The following is a 17,579-nucleotide window of genomic DNA, read 5'->3' on the forward strand; positions in this document are numbered from 1 at the left end:
AGACATCTGGAGACACAGCTAACACTAAGACATCTGGAGACACAGCTAACACTAAGACATCTGGAGACGCAGCTAACACTAAGACATCTGGAGACACAGCTAACACTAAGACATCTGGAGGGACAGCTAACACTAAGACATCTGGAGACACAGCTAACACTAAGACATCTGGAGACACAGCTAACACTAAGACATCTGGAGGGACAGCTAACACTAAGACATCTGGAGACACAGCTAACACTAAGACATCTGGAGACACAGCTAACACTAAGACATCTGGAGACACAGCTAACACTAAGACATCTGGAGACGCAGCTAACACTAAGACATCTGGAGACACAGCTAACACTAAGACATCTGGAGACACAGCTAACCCTCTAAGATATCCCCCCCCCCTCCCTCCCTCCCCCCCCCCCCCCCCCCTCTCCTCTAGATGTAGCTGTGCCGTTTGCCTTGCCAGTAGATCTCCAGGCGTATCCTACCTACTGTACTGTAGTCGCCTACCTCACAGACCTCAGCACCATACGATCCAGGCTGGAGAACCGCTTCTACAGGTACCCCGAGGACAGAGTGTGTGAGGACTGTGTGTGTGTGTGTGTGTGTGTGTGTGTGAGGACAGTGTGTTTGTGTGTGAGGACAGTGTGTGTGTGTGAGGACAGTGTGTGTGTGTGTGTGTGTGTGTGTGTGTGTGTGTGTGAGGACAGTGTGTGTGTGTGTGTGTATGAGGACAGTGTGTGTGTGTTTAACAGTGTATTGATATCTCCCCTCCACAGGCGTATGTCATCGTTGATGTGGGAGGTGCGTTATATTGAACACAACGCTCAAACCTTTAATGAAACAGGAGCCTTCATCGTTAAAACGGCCAAGTTCGTCTCTGACCTCATGCTCAGCTTCATCAAGTAAGACTGTACTGTTACCAGATGTTATATTATACACAGTTATAACTATGGTTAGTTATCACTATAACTGTTACTATAATTATAGTACACTAACATATAACTGAAGTTACTCTTTGCTCTCTCTCTCTCTCTCTCTCTCTCTCTCTCTCTCTGTGTCTCTCTCTCTGTGTCTCTCTCTCTCTGTCTCTCTCTGTCTCTCTTTCTCTCTCTCTCTCTCTCTCTCTGTCTCTCTCTCTCTCTCTGTCTCTCTCTCTGTCTCTCTCTCTCTCTGTCTATCTCTCTCTCTCTGTATCTGTGTCTCTCTCTCTCTGTCTCTCTCTCTCTCTCTCTCTCTCTCTCTCTCTCTCTCTCTCTCTCTCTGTCTCTCTCTCTCTCTCTCTCTCTCTCTGTCTCTCTGTCTCTCTCTCTCTCTCTGTCTCTCTGTCTCTCTCTCTCTGTCTCTCTCTCTCGCTGTCTCTCTCTCTCTGTCTCTCTCTCTCGCTGTCTCTCTCTCTCTGTCTCTCTCTCTCGCTGTCTCTCTCTCTTTCTCAGGGACCAAACTCTGACTGACATCATTCCTCTCTACAACTCCATGAAGAAGGCTGCATTCTCTGACACAGAGGACGAGGTGTGTGTGTGTCTGTGTGTGTTTGGCATTGTCACTACTCAATGTGTGTAGACTAAATACAGTTGAAGTCGGAAGTTTACATACACTTAGGTTGGAGTCATTAAAACTCGTTTTTCAACCACTCCACACATTTCTTGTTAACAAACAATAGTTTTGGCAAGTCGGTTAGGACATCTACTTTGCATGACACAAGTCATTTTTCCAACAATTGTTTACAGACAGATTATTTCACTTATAATTCACTGTATCACAATTCCAGTGGGTCAGAAGTTTACATACACTAAGTTGACTGTGCCTTTAAACAGCTTGGAAAATTCCAGAAAATGATGTCATGGCTTTAGAAGCTTGTGATAGGCTAATTGACATCATTTGTGTCACGATCGCCGGTAAGAGAGGACCAATGCGCAGCGTCGAATGCAAACATATTTATTAACACTGAAGGAAACACGAACAAAACAACAAACGATACGTGACAGTACACGGTCAAACATAAACAGACTTGAAACAAAATCCCACAAACACGAAAGAAAAACCGACTGTTTAAATATGGCTCCCAATCAGAGACAACCAGCTGACAGCTGACACTCGTTGCCTCTGATTGGGAGTCACTCAGGCCAACATAGAAATAATCAAACTAGACCCACAACCTACAACACAAAACATAGAAACTAACACCCTGGCTCAACATAAGAGAGTCCCCCGAGCCAGGGCGTGACAGTACCCCCCCCTAAAGGCGCGGACTCCGACCGCGCCAACCACACACAACAGGGGAGGGACCGGGTGGGCACTCCGCCTAGGCGGCGGATCCGGCTCCGGGCATGATCCCCACTCGCTCTCTAACCCCCCAAAGTACCCCTGGTCCGGTCTGGCCCTGCTGACCGGAGCTGGACTGCACACTGGTGGAGCGGATTGCTCTAGCTCCGGCGTAACGCATCTGACCGGCGCCGGACCAGGCACCAGTGGAACAGGCACGTGCCGTGCCGGACCGACGACGCACACCACTGGCTTGGTGTGGGGAACAGGCACGGGCCGTGCTGGACTGACGACGCACACCACTGGCTTGGTGTGGGGAGCAGGAGCGGGCCGGACAGGGCTGACGAAACGCACCACAGACTTGGTGCGGGGAGCAGGAATGGGCCGGACTGGGCTGGCGACGCGCACCACAGACTTGGTGCGGGGAGCAGGAACGGGCCGGACAGGGCTGACGAAACGCACCACAGACTTGGTGCGGAGAGCAGGAACGGGCCGGACAGGGCTGACGAAACGCACCACAGACTTGGTGCGGGGAGCAGGAATGGGCCGGACTGGGCTGGCGACGCGCACCACAGACTTGGTGCGGGGAGCAGGAATGGGCCGGACTGGGCTGGCGACGCGCACCACAGACTTGGTGCGGAGAGCAGGAACGGGCCGGACAGGGCTGACGAAACGCACCACAGACTTGGTGCGGGGAGCAGGAATGGGCCGAGCCGGGCTGACGAAACGCACCACAGACTTGGTGCGGAGAGCAGGAACGGGCCGGACAGGGCTGACGAAACGCACCACAGTCTTGGTGCGGGGAGCAGGAACAGGCCGGACCGTACTGGGGACACACACCACTGGTCCTACGCCGGGATCTGGAATGGGCCGGACCGGACTGGTAACACACCCCAGTACCTCTCGCCGTGCCTCTACACCTTCCACCCCCTCTTCGGCCAGTGGCCCCCGTAACCTGGCGGCCTCCTCTGCCAACCCGCTGGACCGCACTATCGCGGCCTCCTGCTGCCCCGACGTCGTGAGCCCCCCCTAAAAATTTTCTGGGGGTCTCTCCTCCCCGTGGGCCAGGCCTCTATAGTTCTCGCCCAACTCTCGCTCTTCTGCTTCCAACTCCCGCTATTCAGCTCCTCAATTGGCTTGACCCAGTCGAAACTCTTCCTCCATTGTTCCCAAGTCCACTCTCTCCGCTCTTCAATCGGCTTGACCCAGTCGAGGCTGCCACGGAGATCTGCTAGGGATTTCCCTGGCGATGGCTCCTCGACTCGCTGCTTGGTCCAGTTGTGGTGGGATTTTCTGTCACGATCGCCGGTAAGAGAGGACCAATGCGCAGCGTCGAATGCAAACATATTTATTAACACTGAAGGAAACACGAACAAAACAACAAACGATACGTGACAGTACACGGTCAAACATAAACAGACTTGAAACAAAATCCCACAAACACGAAAGAAAAACCGACTGTTTAAATATGGCTCCCAATCAGAGACAACCAGCTGACAGCTGACACTCGTTGCCTCTGATTGGGAGTCACTCAGGTCAACATAGAAATAATCAAACTAGACCCACAACCTACAACACAAAACATAGAAACTAACACCCTGGCTCAACATAAGAGAGTCCCCCGAGCCAGGGCGTGACAATTTGAGTCAATTGGAGGTGTACCTGTGGATGTATTTCAAGGCCTACCTTCAAACTCAGTGCCTCTTTGCTTGACATCATGGGAAAATCAAAAGAAATCAGCCAAAACCTCAGTTTTTTTTTTTTTTTACCTCCACAAGTCTGGTTCATCCTTGGGAGCAATTTCCAAACGCCTGAAGGTACCACGTTCATCTGTACAAACAATAGTATGCAAGTATAAACACCATGGGACCACGCAGCCGTCATACCGCTCAGGAAGGAGACGCGTTCTGTCTCCTAGAGATGAATGTACTTTGGTGCGAAAAGTGCAAATCAATCCCAGAACAACAGCAAAGGACCTTGTGAAGATGCTGGAGGAAACAGGTACAAAAGTATCTATATCCACAGTAAAACAAGTCCTATATCGACATAACCTGAAAGTCCGCTCAGCAACGAAGAAGCCACTGCTCCAAAACCGCCATAAAAAAGTCAGACTACGGTTTGCAACTGCACATGGGGACAAAGATCGTACTTTTTGGAGAAATGTCCTCTGGTCTGATTAAACAAAAATAGAACTGTTTGGCCATAATGACCATTGTTATGTTTGGAGGAAAAAGGGGGTACCTTGCAAGCCAAAGAACACCATCCCAACCTTGAAGCACGGGGGTGGCAGCATCATGCTGTGGGGGTGCTTTGCTGCAGGAGGGACTGGTGCACTTCACAAAATAGATGGCATCAGTCAGGAAGTTAAAGCTTGGTCGCAAATGGGTCTTCCAAATGGACAATGACCCCAAGCATATTTCCAAAGTTGTGGCAAAATGGCTTAAGGACAACAAAGTCAAGGTATTGGAGTGGCCATCACAAAGCCCTGACCTCAATCCTATAGAAAATGTGTGGGCAGAACTGAAAAGGCGTGTGCGAGCAAGGAGGCCTACAAACCTGACTCAGTTACACCAGCTCTGTCAGGAGGAATGGGCCAAAATTCACCCAATTTATTGTGGGAAGCTTGTGGAAGGCTACCCGAAACGTTTGACCCAAGTTAAACCATTTAAAGGCAATACTACCAAATACTAATTGAGTGTATGTAAACTTCTGACCCACTGGGAATGTGATGAAAGAAATAAAAGCTGAAATAAATCATTATCTCTACTATTATTCTGACATTTCACATTCTTAAAATAAAGTGGTGATCCTAACTGACCTAAGCCAGGGAATTTCTACTAGGATTAAATGTCAGGAATTGTGAAAAACAGAGTTTAAATGTATTTGGCTAAGGTTTTATGTAAACTTCCGACTTCAACTGTATAAGTTATGTCTGTGCTGGGTTTCCATGGTGATGTAGGATGATGAAGATGGGGAGGAAGATGCTGATGCTCCTGCAACGTCCACACGGAACAAGAAGGTAACACACACACACACACACACACACACACACACACACACACACACACACACACACACACACACACACACACACACACACACACACACACACACACACACACAGGGCCAATTAGGGGAAAAGTATCAGAAGTTGTAAATGCTGTGTTGGCGTTGTGCTGACATGGTGGTGTGTTTGTGTGTTAGGGTCGTGGTGGTCTGCAGCAGTGTGGGGGTGTGAGGCGAGGTCGTCCCCGGTCCTTTGACCCCCAGGCCTGGCGGGGGCGCTGCAGGGATCTGCTAGACCTGCTGTTCCAGTGTGAAGACTCTGAACCCTTCAGACAGCCTGTCGACCTGGAGCAGTACCCAGTAAATACCTGTCTTTCTGACTCTCTACCTGTCTTTCTGACTCTCTACCTGTCTTTCTGACTCTCTACCTGTCTTTCTGACTCTCTACCTGTCTTTCTGACTCTCTACCTGTCTTTCTGACTCTCTACCTGTCTCTCTCATACCTGTCTAACTATAACTGTCTACTTTGACCCTCAGGACTACCTGGACATTGTGGAAATGCCCATGGACTTTGGGACGGTACGGAGCATGCTCAGTACGGGGGAGTACACCTCTCCTCTGGAGCTCTGCCAGGACGTCCGGCTCATCTTCAGCAACTCTAAAGCTTACACACCCAGCAAGAAGTCCCGGGTGAGACACATTATTACACTCATATTCATGTTTATAACACGTTAATGCTGTCATTCATGTTTAACACTCATTCATGGTTATAACATGTTAATACACTCCTATTCCTGTGTAGATCTACAGTATGAGTCTGCGTCTGTCTGCGTTGTTTGAGGAACACGTCAGCTCCATCCTGGCTGACTACAAGGCCGTCCACGGACAGACGGACACAAAGACCCGGCACAGGCCGGACAGACAGACAAGACGTGGGGCGGACAGACCAGCAGACAGACAGACAAGATGTGGGGCGGACAGACCAGCAGACAGACAGACAAGACGTGGGGCGGACAGACCAGCAGACAGACAGACGAGACGTGGGGTGGACAGACCGACGAGACACAGTGTGGACAGACCAGCAGACAGACCGACGAGACGTGGGGTGGACAGACCGACGAGACACAGTGTGGACAGACCAGCAGACAGACAGACGAGACGTGGGGTGGACAGACCGACGAGACACAGTGTGGACAGACCAGCAGACAGACCGACGAGACGTGGGGTGAAGAGGAGAAGGAGTGACTCTCCCTCCAGCAGCACAGCCTCAAGGTACCTGATTGGTTAACTTGAACTAGCATCAGAGTGTTAATGCCTTGCGCTAAACGTTCCATCTCCCTCCCTCCTTCAGCCCAGAGTGGAAGAGGCGTGTGTCATTGAGGGGCGTGTCTAGACCAGACTCCTCAGCCCCTCCCCTGGCTCCAGCTACAGCCCCCCTGCGCCCCCCCTCCCTGAGACAGAACCTCCCCCTTGTCAATGGGAGGGTGGAGCCACAGACCCCTGGACGAACACGCATCACAAGGACACACACAACCTCCACAGCAGACACACACAGCACAGCAGGTGAGGAGTACACTGTCACATGTTGACATGACAAACTTTACTAAAGAAGCAGCAGGTGAGGAGTACACTGTCACATGTTGACATGACAAACTTTACTAAAGAAGCAGCAGGTGAGGAGTACACTGTCACATGTTGACATGACAAACTTTACTAAAGAAGCAGCAGGTGAGGAGTACACTGTCACATGTTGACATGACAAACTTTACTAAAGAAGCAGCAGGTGAGGAGTACACTGTCACATGTTGACATGACAAACTTTACTAAAGAAGCAGCAGGTGAGGAGTACACTGTCACATGTTGACATGACAAACTTTACTAAAGAAGCAGCAGGTGAGGAGTACACTGTCACATATTGACATTACAAACTTTACTAAAGAAGCAGCAGGTGAGGAGTACACTGTCACATGTTGACATGACAAACTTTACTAAAGAAGCAGCAGGTGAGGAGTACACTGTCACATGTTGACATGACAAACTTTACTAAAGAAGCAGCAGGTGAGGAGTACACTGTCACATATTGACATGACAAACTTTACTAAAGAAGCAGCAGGTGAGGAGTACACTGTCACATATTGACATTACAAACTTTTCTAAAGAAGCAGCAGGTGAGGAGTACACTGTCACATGTTGACATGACAAACTTTACTAAAGAAGCAGCAGGTGAGGAGTACACTGTCACATATTGACATGACAAACTTTACTAAAGAAGCAGCAGGTGAGGAGTACACTGTCACATGTTGACATGACAAACTTTACTAAAGAAGCAGCAGGTGAGGAGTACACTGTCACATATTGACATGACAAACTTTACTAAAGAAGCAGCAGGTGAGGAGTACACTGTCACATATTGACATGACAAACTTTACTAAAGAAGCAGCAGGTGAGGAGTACACTGTCACATATTGACATGACACACTTTACTAAAGAAGCAGCAGGTGAGGAGTACACTGTCACATATTGACATGACAAACTTTACTAAAGAAGCAGCAGGTGAGGAGTACACTGTCACATATTGACATGACAAACTTTACTAAAGAAGCAGCAGGTGAGGAGTACACTGTCACATATTGACATGACAAACTTTACTAAAGAAGCAGCAGGTGAGGAGTACACTGTCACATATTGACATGACAAACTTTACTAAAGAAGCAGCAGGTGAGGAGTACACTGTCACATATTGACATGACAAACTTTACTAAAGAAGCAGCAGGTGAGGAGTACACTGTCACATATTGACATGACAAACTTTACTAAAGAAGCAGCAGGTGAGGAGTACACTGTCACATATTGACATGACAAACTTTACTAAAGAAGCAGCAGGTGAGGAGTACACTGTCACATATTGACATGACAAACTTTACTAAAGAAGCAGCAGGTGAGGAGTACACTGTCACATATTGACATGACAAACTTTACTAAAGAAGCAGCAGGTGAGGAGTACACTGTCACATATTGACATGACTGAAACATTGTTCTGTTTAGACTACAAGATTTTGATAAAACTCTCTCTCTCTTCCTCGCTCTCTCTCTCTCTCTCTCTCTCTCACTCTCTCTCTCTCTCTCTCTCTCTCTCTCTCTCTCTCTCTCTCTCTCTCTCTCTCTCTCTCTCTCAATTCAATTCAATTCAAAGGGCTTTATTGGCATGGGAAATGTACAGTTGAAGTCGGAAGTTTACATACACATAGGTTGGAGTCATTAAAACTCAACAAATGTCTTGTTAACAAACTATAGTTTTGGCAAGTCGGTTAGGACATCTACTTTGTGCATGACACAAGTCATTTTTCCAACAATTGTTTACAGACAGATTATTTCACTTATAATTCACTGTATCACAATTCCAGTGGGTCAGAAGTTTACATACACTAAGTTGACTGTGCCTTTAAACAGCTTGGAAAATTCCAGAAAATGATGCATTGGCTTTTGAAGATTCTGATAGGCTAATTGACATTATTTGAGTCAATTGGAGGTGTACCTGTGGATGTATTTCAAGACCTACAGTGAGGGAAACAAGTATTTGATCCCCTGCTGATTTTGTACGTTTGCCCACTGACAAAGAAATGATCAGTCTATAATTTTAATGGGAGGTTTATTTGAACAGTGAGAGACAGAATAACAACAAAAAAATCCAGAAAAACGCATGTCAAAAATGTTATTTATTGATTATTTGACCCCTCTGCAAAACATGACTTAGTACTTGGTTGCAAAACCCTTGTTGGCAATCACAGAGGTCAGACGTTTCTTGTAGTTGGCCACCAGGTTTGCACACATCTCAGGAGGGATTTTGTCCCACTCTCTTTGCAGATCTTCTCCAAATCATTAAGGTTTCGAGGCTGACGTTTGGCATCTCGAACCTTCAGCTCCCTCCACAGATTTTCTATTGGATTAAGGTCTGGAGACTGGCTAGGCCACTCCAGGACCTTAATGTGCTTCTTCTTGAGCCACTCCTTTGTTGCCTTGGCCGTGTGTTTTGGGTCATTTTCATGCTGGAATACCCATCCACGACCCATTTTCAATGCCCTGGCTGAGGGAAGGAGGTTCTCACCCAAGATTTGACGGTACATGGCCCCGTCCATCGTCCCTTTGATGCGGTGAAGTTGTCCTGTCCCCTTAGCAGAAAAACACTCCCAAAGCATAATGTTTCCACCTCCATGTTTGACGGTGGGGATGGTGTTCTTGGGGTCATAGGCAGCATTCCTCCTCCTCCAAACACAGCGAGTTGAGTTGATGCCAAAGAGCTCGATTTTGGTCTCAACTGACCACAACACTTTCACCCAGTTCTCCTCTGAATCATTCAGATGTTCATTGGAAAACTTCAGACGGGCCTGTATATGTGCTTTCTTGAGCAGGGGGACCTTGCGGGCGCTGCAGGATTTCAGTCGTTCACGGCGTAGTGTGTTACCAATTGTTTTCTTGGTGACTATGGTCCCAGCTGCCTTGAGAACATTGACAAGATCCTCCCGTGTAGTTCTGGGCTGATTCCTCACCGTTCTCATGATCATTGCAACTCCACGTGGTGAGATCTTGCATGGAGCCCCAGGCCGAGGGAGATTGACAGTTATTTTGTGTTTCTTCCATTTGCGAATAATCGCACCAACTTCTGTCACCTTCTCACCAAACTGCTTGGCGATGGTCTTGTAGTCCATTCCAGCCTTGTGTAGGTCTACAATCTTGTCCCTGACATCCTTGGAGAGCTCTTTGGTCTTGGCCATGGTGGAGAGTTTGGAATCTGATTGATTGATTGCTTCTGTGGACAGGTGTCTTTTATACAGGTAACAAGCTGAGATTAGGAGCATTCCCTTTAAGAGTGTGCTCCTAATCTCAGCTCGTTACCTGTATAAAAGGCACCTGGGAGCCAGAAATATTTCTGATTGAGAGGGGGTCAAATACTTATATCCCTCATTTAAAATGCAAATGAATTTATAACATTTTTGACATGCGTTTTTCTGGATGTTTTTGTTGTTATTCTGTCTCTCACTGTTCAAATAAACCTACCATTAAAATTATAGACTGATCATTTCTTTGTCAGTGGGCAAACGTACAAAATCAGCAGGGGATCAAATACTTTTTTCCCTCACTGTACCTTCAAACTCAGTGCCTCTTTGCTTGACATCATGGGAAAATCAAAAGAAATCAGCCAAAACCTCAGAAAAGAAATTGTAGACCTCCACAAGTCTGGTTCATCCTTGGGAGCAATTTCCAAATGCCTGAAGGTACCACGTTCATCTGTACAAACAATAGTACGCAAGTATAAACACCATTGGACCACGCAGCCGTCATACCGCTCAAGAAGGAGATGCGTTCTGTCTCCTAGAGATGAACGTACTTTGGTGCGAAAAGTGCAAATCAATCCCAGAACAACAGCAAAGGACCTTGTGAAGATGCTGGAGGAAACAGGTACAAAAGTATCTATATCCACAGTAAAACAAGTCATACAATGGGGAGAACAAGTATTTGATACACTGCCGATTTTGCAGGTTTTCCTACTTACAAAGCATGTAGAGGTCTGTAATGTTTATCATAGGTACACTTCAACTGTGAGAGAAATATCCAGAAAATCACATTGTATGATTTTTAAGTATTTGACATAAGTATTTGATACATCAGAAAAGCAGAACTTAATATTTGGGACAGAAACCTTTGTTTGCAATTACAGAGATCATAAGTTTCCTGTAGGTCTTGACCAGGTTTGCACACACTGCAGCAGGGATTTTGGCCCACTCCTCCATACAGACCTTCTCCAGATCCTTCAGGTTTCGGGGCTGTCGCTGGGCAATACGGACTTTCAGCTCCCTCCAAAGATTTTCTATTGGGTTCAGGTCTGGAGACTGGCTAGGCTACTCCAGGACCTTGAGATGCTTCTTACGGAGCCACTCCTTAGTTGCCCTGACTGTGTGTTTCAGGTCGTTGTCATGCTGGAAGACCCAGCCACGATCCATCGTCAATGCTCTTACTGAGGGAAGGAGGTTGTTGGCCAAGATCTCGCGATACATGGCCCCATCCATCCTCCCCTCAATACGGTGCAATCGTCCTGTCCCCTTTGCAGAAAAGCATCCCCAAAGAATGATGTTTCCACCTCCATGCTTCACGGTTGGGATGGTGTTCTTGGGGTTGTACTCATCCTTCTTCTTCCTCCAAACACGGCGAGTGGAGTTTAGACCAAAAAGCTCTATTTTTGTCTCATCAGACCACATGACCTTCTCCCATTCCTCCTCTGGATCATCCAGATGGTCATTGGCAAACTTCAGACGGGCCTGGACATGCGCTGGCTTGAGCAGGGGGACCTTGCGTGCGCTGCAGGATTTTAATCCATGACGGCGCAGTGTGTTACTAATGGTTTTCTTTGAGACTGTGGTCCCAGCTCTCTTCAGGTCATTGACCAGGTCCTGCCGTGTAGTTCTGGGCTGATCCCTCAACTTCCTCATGATCATTGATGCCCCACGAGGTGAGATCTTGCATGGAGCCCCAGACCGAGGGTGATTGACCATCATCTTGAACTTCTTCCATTTTCTGATAATTGCACCAACAGTTGTTGCCTTCTCACCAAGCTGCTTGCCTATTGTCCTGTAGCCCATCCCAGCCTTGTGCAGGTCTACAATTGTATCCCTGATGTCCTTACATAGCTCTCTGGTCTTGGCCATTGTGGAGAGGTTGGAGTCTGTTTGATTGAGTGTGTGGACAGGTGTCTTTTATACAGGCAACGAGTTCAAACAGGTGCAGTTAATACAGGTAATGAGTGGAGGAGGGCTTCTTAAAGAAAAACTAACGGAATTCTTACTGGTTGGTAGGTGATCAAATACTTATGTCATGCAATAAAATGCAAATTAATTTCTTTAAAATCATACAATGTGATTTTCTGGATTTTTGTTTTAGATTCCGTCTCTCACAGTTGAAGTGTACCTATGCTAAAAAATGACAGACCTCTACATGCTTTGTAAGTAGGAAAACCTGCAAAATCGGCAGTGGATCAAATACTTGTTCTCCCCACTGTATATCGACATAACCTGAAAAGCAAGGAAGAAGCCACTGCTCCAAAACCACCATAAAAAAGCCAGACTACGGTTTGCAACTGCACATGGGGACAAATATTGTACTTTTTGGAGAAATGTCCTCTGGTCTGATGAAACAAAAATAGAACTGTTTGGCCATAATGACCATTGTGATGTTTGGAGGAAAAAGGGGGTGGCTTGCAAGCCGAAGAACACCATCCCAACCGTGAAGCACGGGGGTGGCAGCATCATGCTGTGGGGGTGCTTTGCTGCAGGAGGGACTGGTGCACTTCACAAAATCATGAGGAAGGAAAATTGTGGATATATTGAAGCAACATCTCAAGACATCAGTCAGGAAGTTAAAGCTTGGTCGCAAATGGGTCTTCCAAATGGACAATGACCCCAAGCATACTTCCAAAGTAGTGGCAAAATGGCTTAAGGACAACAAAGTCAAGGTATTGGAGTGGCCATCACAAAGCCCTGACCTCAATCCTATAGAAAATGTGTGGGCAGAACTGAAAAAGCGTGTGCGAGCAAGGAGGCCTACAAACCTGACTCAGTTACACCACCTCTGTCAGGAGGAATGGGCCAAAATTCACCCAACTTATTGTGGGAAGCTTGTGGAAGGCTACCCGAAACGTTTGACCCAAGTTAAACAATTTAAAGGCAATGCTACCAAATACAAATTGAGTGTATGTAAACTTCTGACCCACTGGGAATGTGATGAAAGAAATAAAAGCTGAAATAAATCATTCTCTCTACTATTATTCTGACATTTCACATTCTTAAAATAAAGTGGTGATCCTAACTGACCTAAGACAGGGAATTCTTACTAGGATTAAATGTCAGGAATTGTGAAAAACTGAGTTTAAATGTGTTTGGCTAAGGTTTATGTAAACTTCCGACTTCAACTGTATGTTAACATTACCAAAGCAAGTAAAGTAGATAGTAAACGAAAGTGAAATAAACAATAAATATTAACAGTAAACATTACACTCAGAAGTTCCAAAAGAATAAATACATTTCAAATGTCATATTATGTCTATATACAGTGTTGTAACAATGTGCAAATAGTTAAAGTACAAATGGGAAAATAAATAAACATAAATATGGAATGTATTTACAATGGTGTTTGTTCTTCACTGGTTGCCCTTTTTGTTGTGGCAACAGGTCACAAATCTTGTTGCTGTGATGGCACACTGTGGTATTTCACCCAGTAGATAAGGGAGTTTATCAAAATTGTGTTTATTTTCAAATTCTTTGTGAGTCTGTGTAATCTGAGGGAAATATGTTTCTCTAATATGGTCATACATTTGGCAGGAGGTTAGGAAGTGCAGCTCAGTTTCCACCTCATTTTGTGGGCAGTGTGCACATAGCCTGTCTTCTCTTGAGAGCCAGGTCTGCCTACGGCGGTCTTTCTCAATAGCAAGGCTATGCTCACTGAGTCTGTACATAGTCAAAGCTTTCCTTACGTTTGGGTCAGTCACAGTGGTCAGGTATTCTGCCACTGTGTACTCTCTGTTTAGGGCCAAATAGCATTCTAGTTTGCTCTGTTTTTTTGTTTGTTCTTTCCAATGTGTCAAGTAATTATCTTTTTGTTTCTCATGATTTGGTTGTGTCTAATTGTGTTGTCCTGGGGCTCTGTGGGGTCTGTTTGTCTCTCTCTCTCTCTCTCTCTCTCTCTCTCTCTCTCTCTCTCTCTCTCTCTCTCTCTCTCTCTCTCTCTCTCTCTGTCTCTGTCTCTGTCTCTGTCTCTGTCTCTCTCTCTCTCTCTGTCTCTCTCAGTAGAGTCATCTTACTGGTCGTTGCGTGGTCATAACTCCGGTTCATCTCCCGGTGTTGCTGAGCGTTCTAGACTGTCCCTGAGAACCAACGGCAGCGGAGGGAGCATGCGGCGGAAACTAAGGACCCCCGTACGACACACACCCGGTACGATTCTGCTCTGATTGGTTGATTGATTGATTTTCAGTCATTTAGGCTTAAATAAGACATGCACTAGCACTGCTTCAGCAACTCACATTCTCTCTCTCTCTCTCCCTCTCTCCCTCCCTCCCCCCAGCGTCCCCTCGTAGCCTCTCCCCCCAGGCTACGGTCCACCTGAATGGTCACAGTAGTCAGGTGAAAGTGGACGTGCCCACAGGGCGTAGAGGTCAGAGACCTAGAGCGGTGACTCCTGACCCCAGCCCCGCCCCCAGGGGTCGCCCACCTGGCAGGAAGAGAGGCAGGAAGTCCAAACAGGAAGTAGAGGTCATGAGGAGGAGGGGCCTCCGTCCAAGCCCCACCCCCGAGGACGAGTTTGACCAATCCACGGGCGACGAGGGCGGGACTTCATCCTCTGCCCAGGACATAGGTGCGGGACTTCCAGGAACGCTGTGCCGACGCGGTAGACCGAGACTCATTAGGACAGAAGAAGTCCCTCCCCCTTCTAGCCCTGACCCCTCCCCTTCCCCTCTGAGGAGGAGCAGTCGGCGAATCAATGACGAGACCACTCCCCCCGCCCAGTCTCTGCACCAATCGCGGCGCGTGAGGGAGTCTCCAGTGGACAACGAAAACGTCAATGTAAAGGAAGGGGAGGAGCCGGGACAGGAAGGGGAGGGGTCGGCGGGTTCGATGCGTACGCGTAACCAGGGGCGACGGACGGCATGCTACACGGAGGAGGAGGAGGAGGAGGAGGAGCTGGAGGAGGAGGGGGAGGGACAGCTCCTGTTTGAAGACTCCTCCCTCACCTTCGGCACTTCTTCCAAGGGGCGTGTCCGCAAGCTCACAGAGAAGGCCAAGGCCAACCTCATCGGCTGGTAACCACTGCAACCAACCACACCTGGTAACCACGACAAACAAACCACGCCTTTATTATTATGGGCCGGTAGCGAGAACAACAACACAGTCATTACTATGGGCTGGTAACCAAGACAACCAGACCCCTCTCACTTACAGACCAGAGGAGAAGAGGTGATTGGTTAGACTGGCCGACTACGCCACGCAGCTGTGAGCTCATTGGTTGGAGAGCAGAGGCCCCCCTGGAGTGCTGGGGGGAGAAGGCTGCTCTTGGTGAATCCCCGTCCCATGTGTGTATGCATGGCTCAGTACTCCCCCTCTCATAGACAAGGCTGAGACTCCTCTCTCATTGATCCTTGGAGGACGTATCCCACGAGTACTTACTCTCCGTGGGGTTTGGACCGTCTCCTGACCTCACAACCACATGACCGTGCAGTGTGTGTCTGAGTGAAAGCTTCCTGTGTCTCTTCATGTGGTCAACAGGACCGTAGCCCAACCGTATTCTGACCGTAGCCCGACCGTATTCTGACCGTATTCTGACCGTATTCTGACCGTAGCCCAACCGTATTCTGACCGTAGCCCGACCGTATTCTGACCGTATTCTGACCGTATTCTGACCGTAGCCCAACCGTATTCTGACCGTAGCCCGACCGTATTCTGACCGTATTCTGACCGTAGCCCGACCGTATTCTGACCGTAGCCCGACCGTATTCTGACCGTAGCCCGACCGTATTCTGACCGTGTTCTGACCGTATTCTGACCGTAGCCCGACAGTGTTCTGACCGTATTCTGACCGTAGCCCGACAGTGTTCTGACCGTATTCTGACCGTATCCCGACCGTGTTCTGACAGTGTTCTGACCGTATTCTGACCGTAGCCCGACAGTGTTCTGACCGTAGCCCGACAGTGTTCTGACCGTATTCTGACCGTAGCCCGACAGTGTTCTGACCGTATTCTGACCGTGTTCTGACCGTGTTCTGACCGTAGCCCAACCGTATTCTGACCGTATTCTGACCGTAGCCCGACCTTGTTCTGACCATATTCTGACCGTATTCTGACCGTAGCCCGATAGTGTTCTGACCGTGTTCTGACCGTAGCCCGACAGTGTTCTGACCGTATTCTGACCGTATCCCGACCGTGTTCTGACCGTATTCTGACCGTATCCCGACCGTGTTCTGACCGTGTTCTGACCGTAGCCCGACAGTGTTCTGACCGTGTTCTGACCGTGTTCTCTGACCTCTCAGTTTATTCTCTCCTCATGGTTTTATAGTCTCTGTCTTTGATATGTTGATACAGTGTCTGTTTGTGCTGCAACACCAAATGGGATCCTAGTGAGACTGAAGGTCTGTATGAAAGACTGTCCTCATCATTAGCAATACCTGGTGCCTTTCTGTGGTGGTTCCCTGTGTGTGTGTGTGTGTGTGTGTGTGTGTGTGTGCTTGCCTGTGTGTGTGTGTGGGATCTGTGTATTTCGGTGTACAACCAGTGGCATCACACAGTTGATATCAGAGTGTATTCTTCATTAGAAACGTAAACACCAATATTTTTGTTATAGCCGTCTATTATAGGCTAGATATTGTTGGTGTTAGGCTGGTCTCAGATCTGTTTGTGTTGTCACGGCAACTCCTTGGCATGATGACACAAACAGACTGGTTCCCAGGCTTGTCCAGGTTGGTGTCGCTAACCCTGTTGTTCAGCTAGGGAGTTAGACACCTTGTTTAATTTTAATGAAACCTTTTAAATGTATTTCAAATGTCTGTTTCTATGGTGATCAAACCACATGCAGTCCTACCGACTGGACCATGCATGCTCCTGCACTTTCACAGGCCTGACCCAAACCGGATATAACCAGATCCAGACTGGATGAAACCGGATCTAACCGGAATAAACTGGACTGAAACAGAACTGAAATGGACTGGAGAAGGATTCCTAACCCCAGATTATTTGTTTGTTCTGATTGTGCCTTGGATACTCTCTCCCTCTCCTGGATACCGTCTCCCTTGCTCCCTCTCCTGGATACCGTCTCCCTTGCTCCCTCTCCTGGATACCGTCTTCCTTGCTCCCTCTCCTGGATACCGTCTCCCTTGCTCCCTCTCCTGGATACCGTCTCCCTTGCTCCCTCTCCTGGATACCGTCTCCCTCGCTCCCTTTCCTGGATACCGTCTCCCTCGCTCCCTCTCCTGGATACCGTCTCCCTCGCTCCCTCTCCTGGATACCGTCTCCCTCGCTCCCTCTCCTGGATACCGTCTCCCTCGCTCCCTCTCCTGGATACCGTCTCCCTTGCTCCCTCTCCTGGATACCGTCTTCCTTGCTCCCTCTCCTGGATACCGTCTTCCTTGCTCCCTCTCCTGGATACCGTCTCCCTTGCTCCCTCTCCTGGATACCGTCTCCCTCGCTCCCTTTCCTGGATACCGTCTCCCTCGCTCCCTCTCCTGGATACCGTCTCCCTCGCTCCCTCTCCTGGATACCGTCTCCCTCGCTCCCTCTCCTG

The 17,579-nt window shown here is 48.1% G+C and overlaps 1 protein-coding gene across 1 annotated transcript in view; it reads left to right on the plus strand.

The window, feature by feature from the left end:
• Positions 1 to 17,297, plus strand: part of LOC311122567 (PH-interacting protein-like) — a 138,202-nt gene extending 120,905 nt beyond the window's left edge. The window contains exons 32-41 of the mRNA XM_084196911.1: positions 434 to 554; positions 774 to 899; positions 1,431 to 1,506; positions 5,219 to 5,278; positions 5,464 to 5,625; positions 5,803 to 5,955; positions 6,068 to 6,537; positions 6,617 to 6,828; positions 14,100 to 14,243; positions 14,374 to 17,297. Of these exons, the coding sequence (XP_084053037.1) occupies positions 434 to 554; positions 774 to 899; positions 1,431 to 1,506; positions 5,219 to 5,278; positions 5,464 to 5,625; positions 5,803 to 5,955; positions 6,068 to 6,537; positions 6,617 to 6,828; positions 14,100 to 14,243; positions 14,374 to 15,113 (2,264 nt within the window). The 3' untranslated portion in view covers positions 15,114 to 17,297. The remainder of the gene's footprint in view (positions 1 to 433; positions 555 to 773; positions 900 to 1,430; positions 1,507 to 5,218; positions 5,279 to 5,463; positions 5,626 to 5,802; positions 5,956 to 6,067; positions 6,538 to 6,616; positions 6,829 to 14,099; positions 14,244 to 14,373) is intronic.
• Positions 17,298 to 17,579: the final 282 nt, after the last annotated feature.

The sequence above is a fragment of the Coregonus lavaretus genome (assembly GCF_964263955.1).
Source record: "Coregonus lavaretus genome assembly, contig: HAP1_SCAFFOLD_490, whole genome shotgun sequence".
Classification (NCBI taxonomy): domain Eukaryota; kingdom Metazoa; phylum Chordata; class Actinopteri; order Salmoniformes; family Salmonidae; genus Coregonus; species Coregonus lavaretus.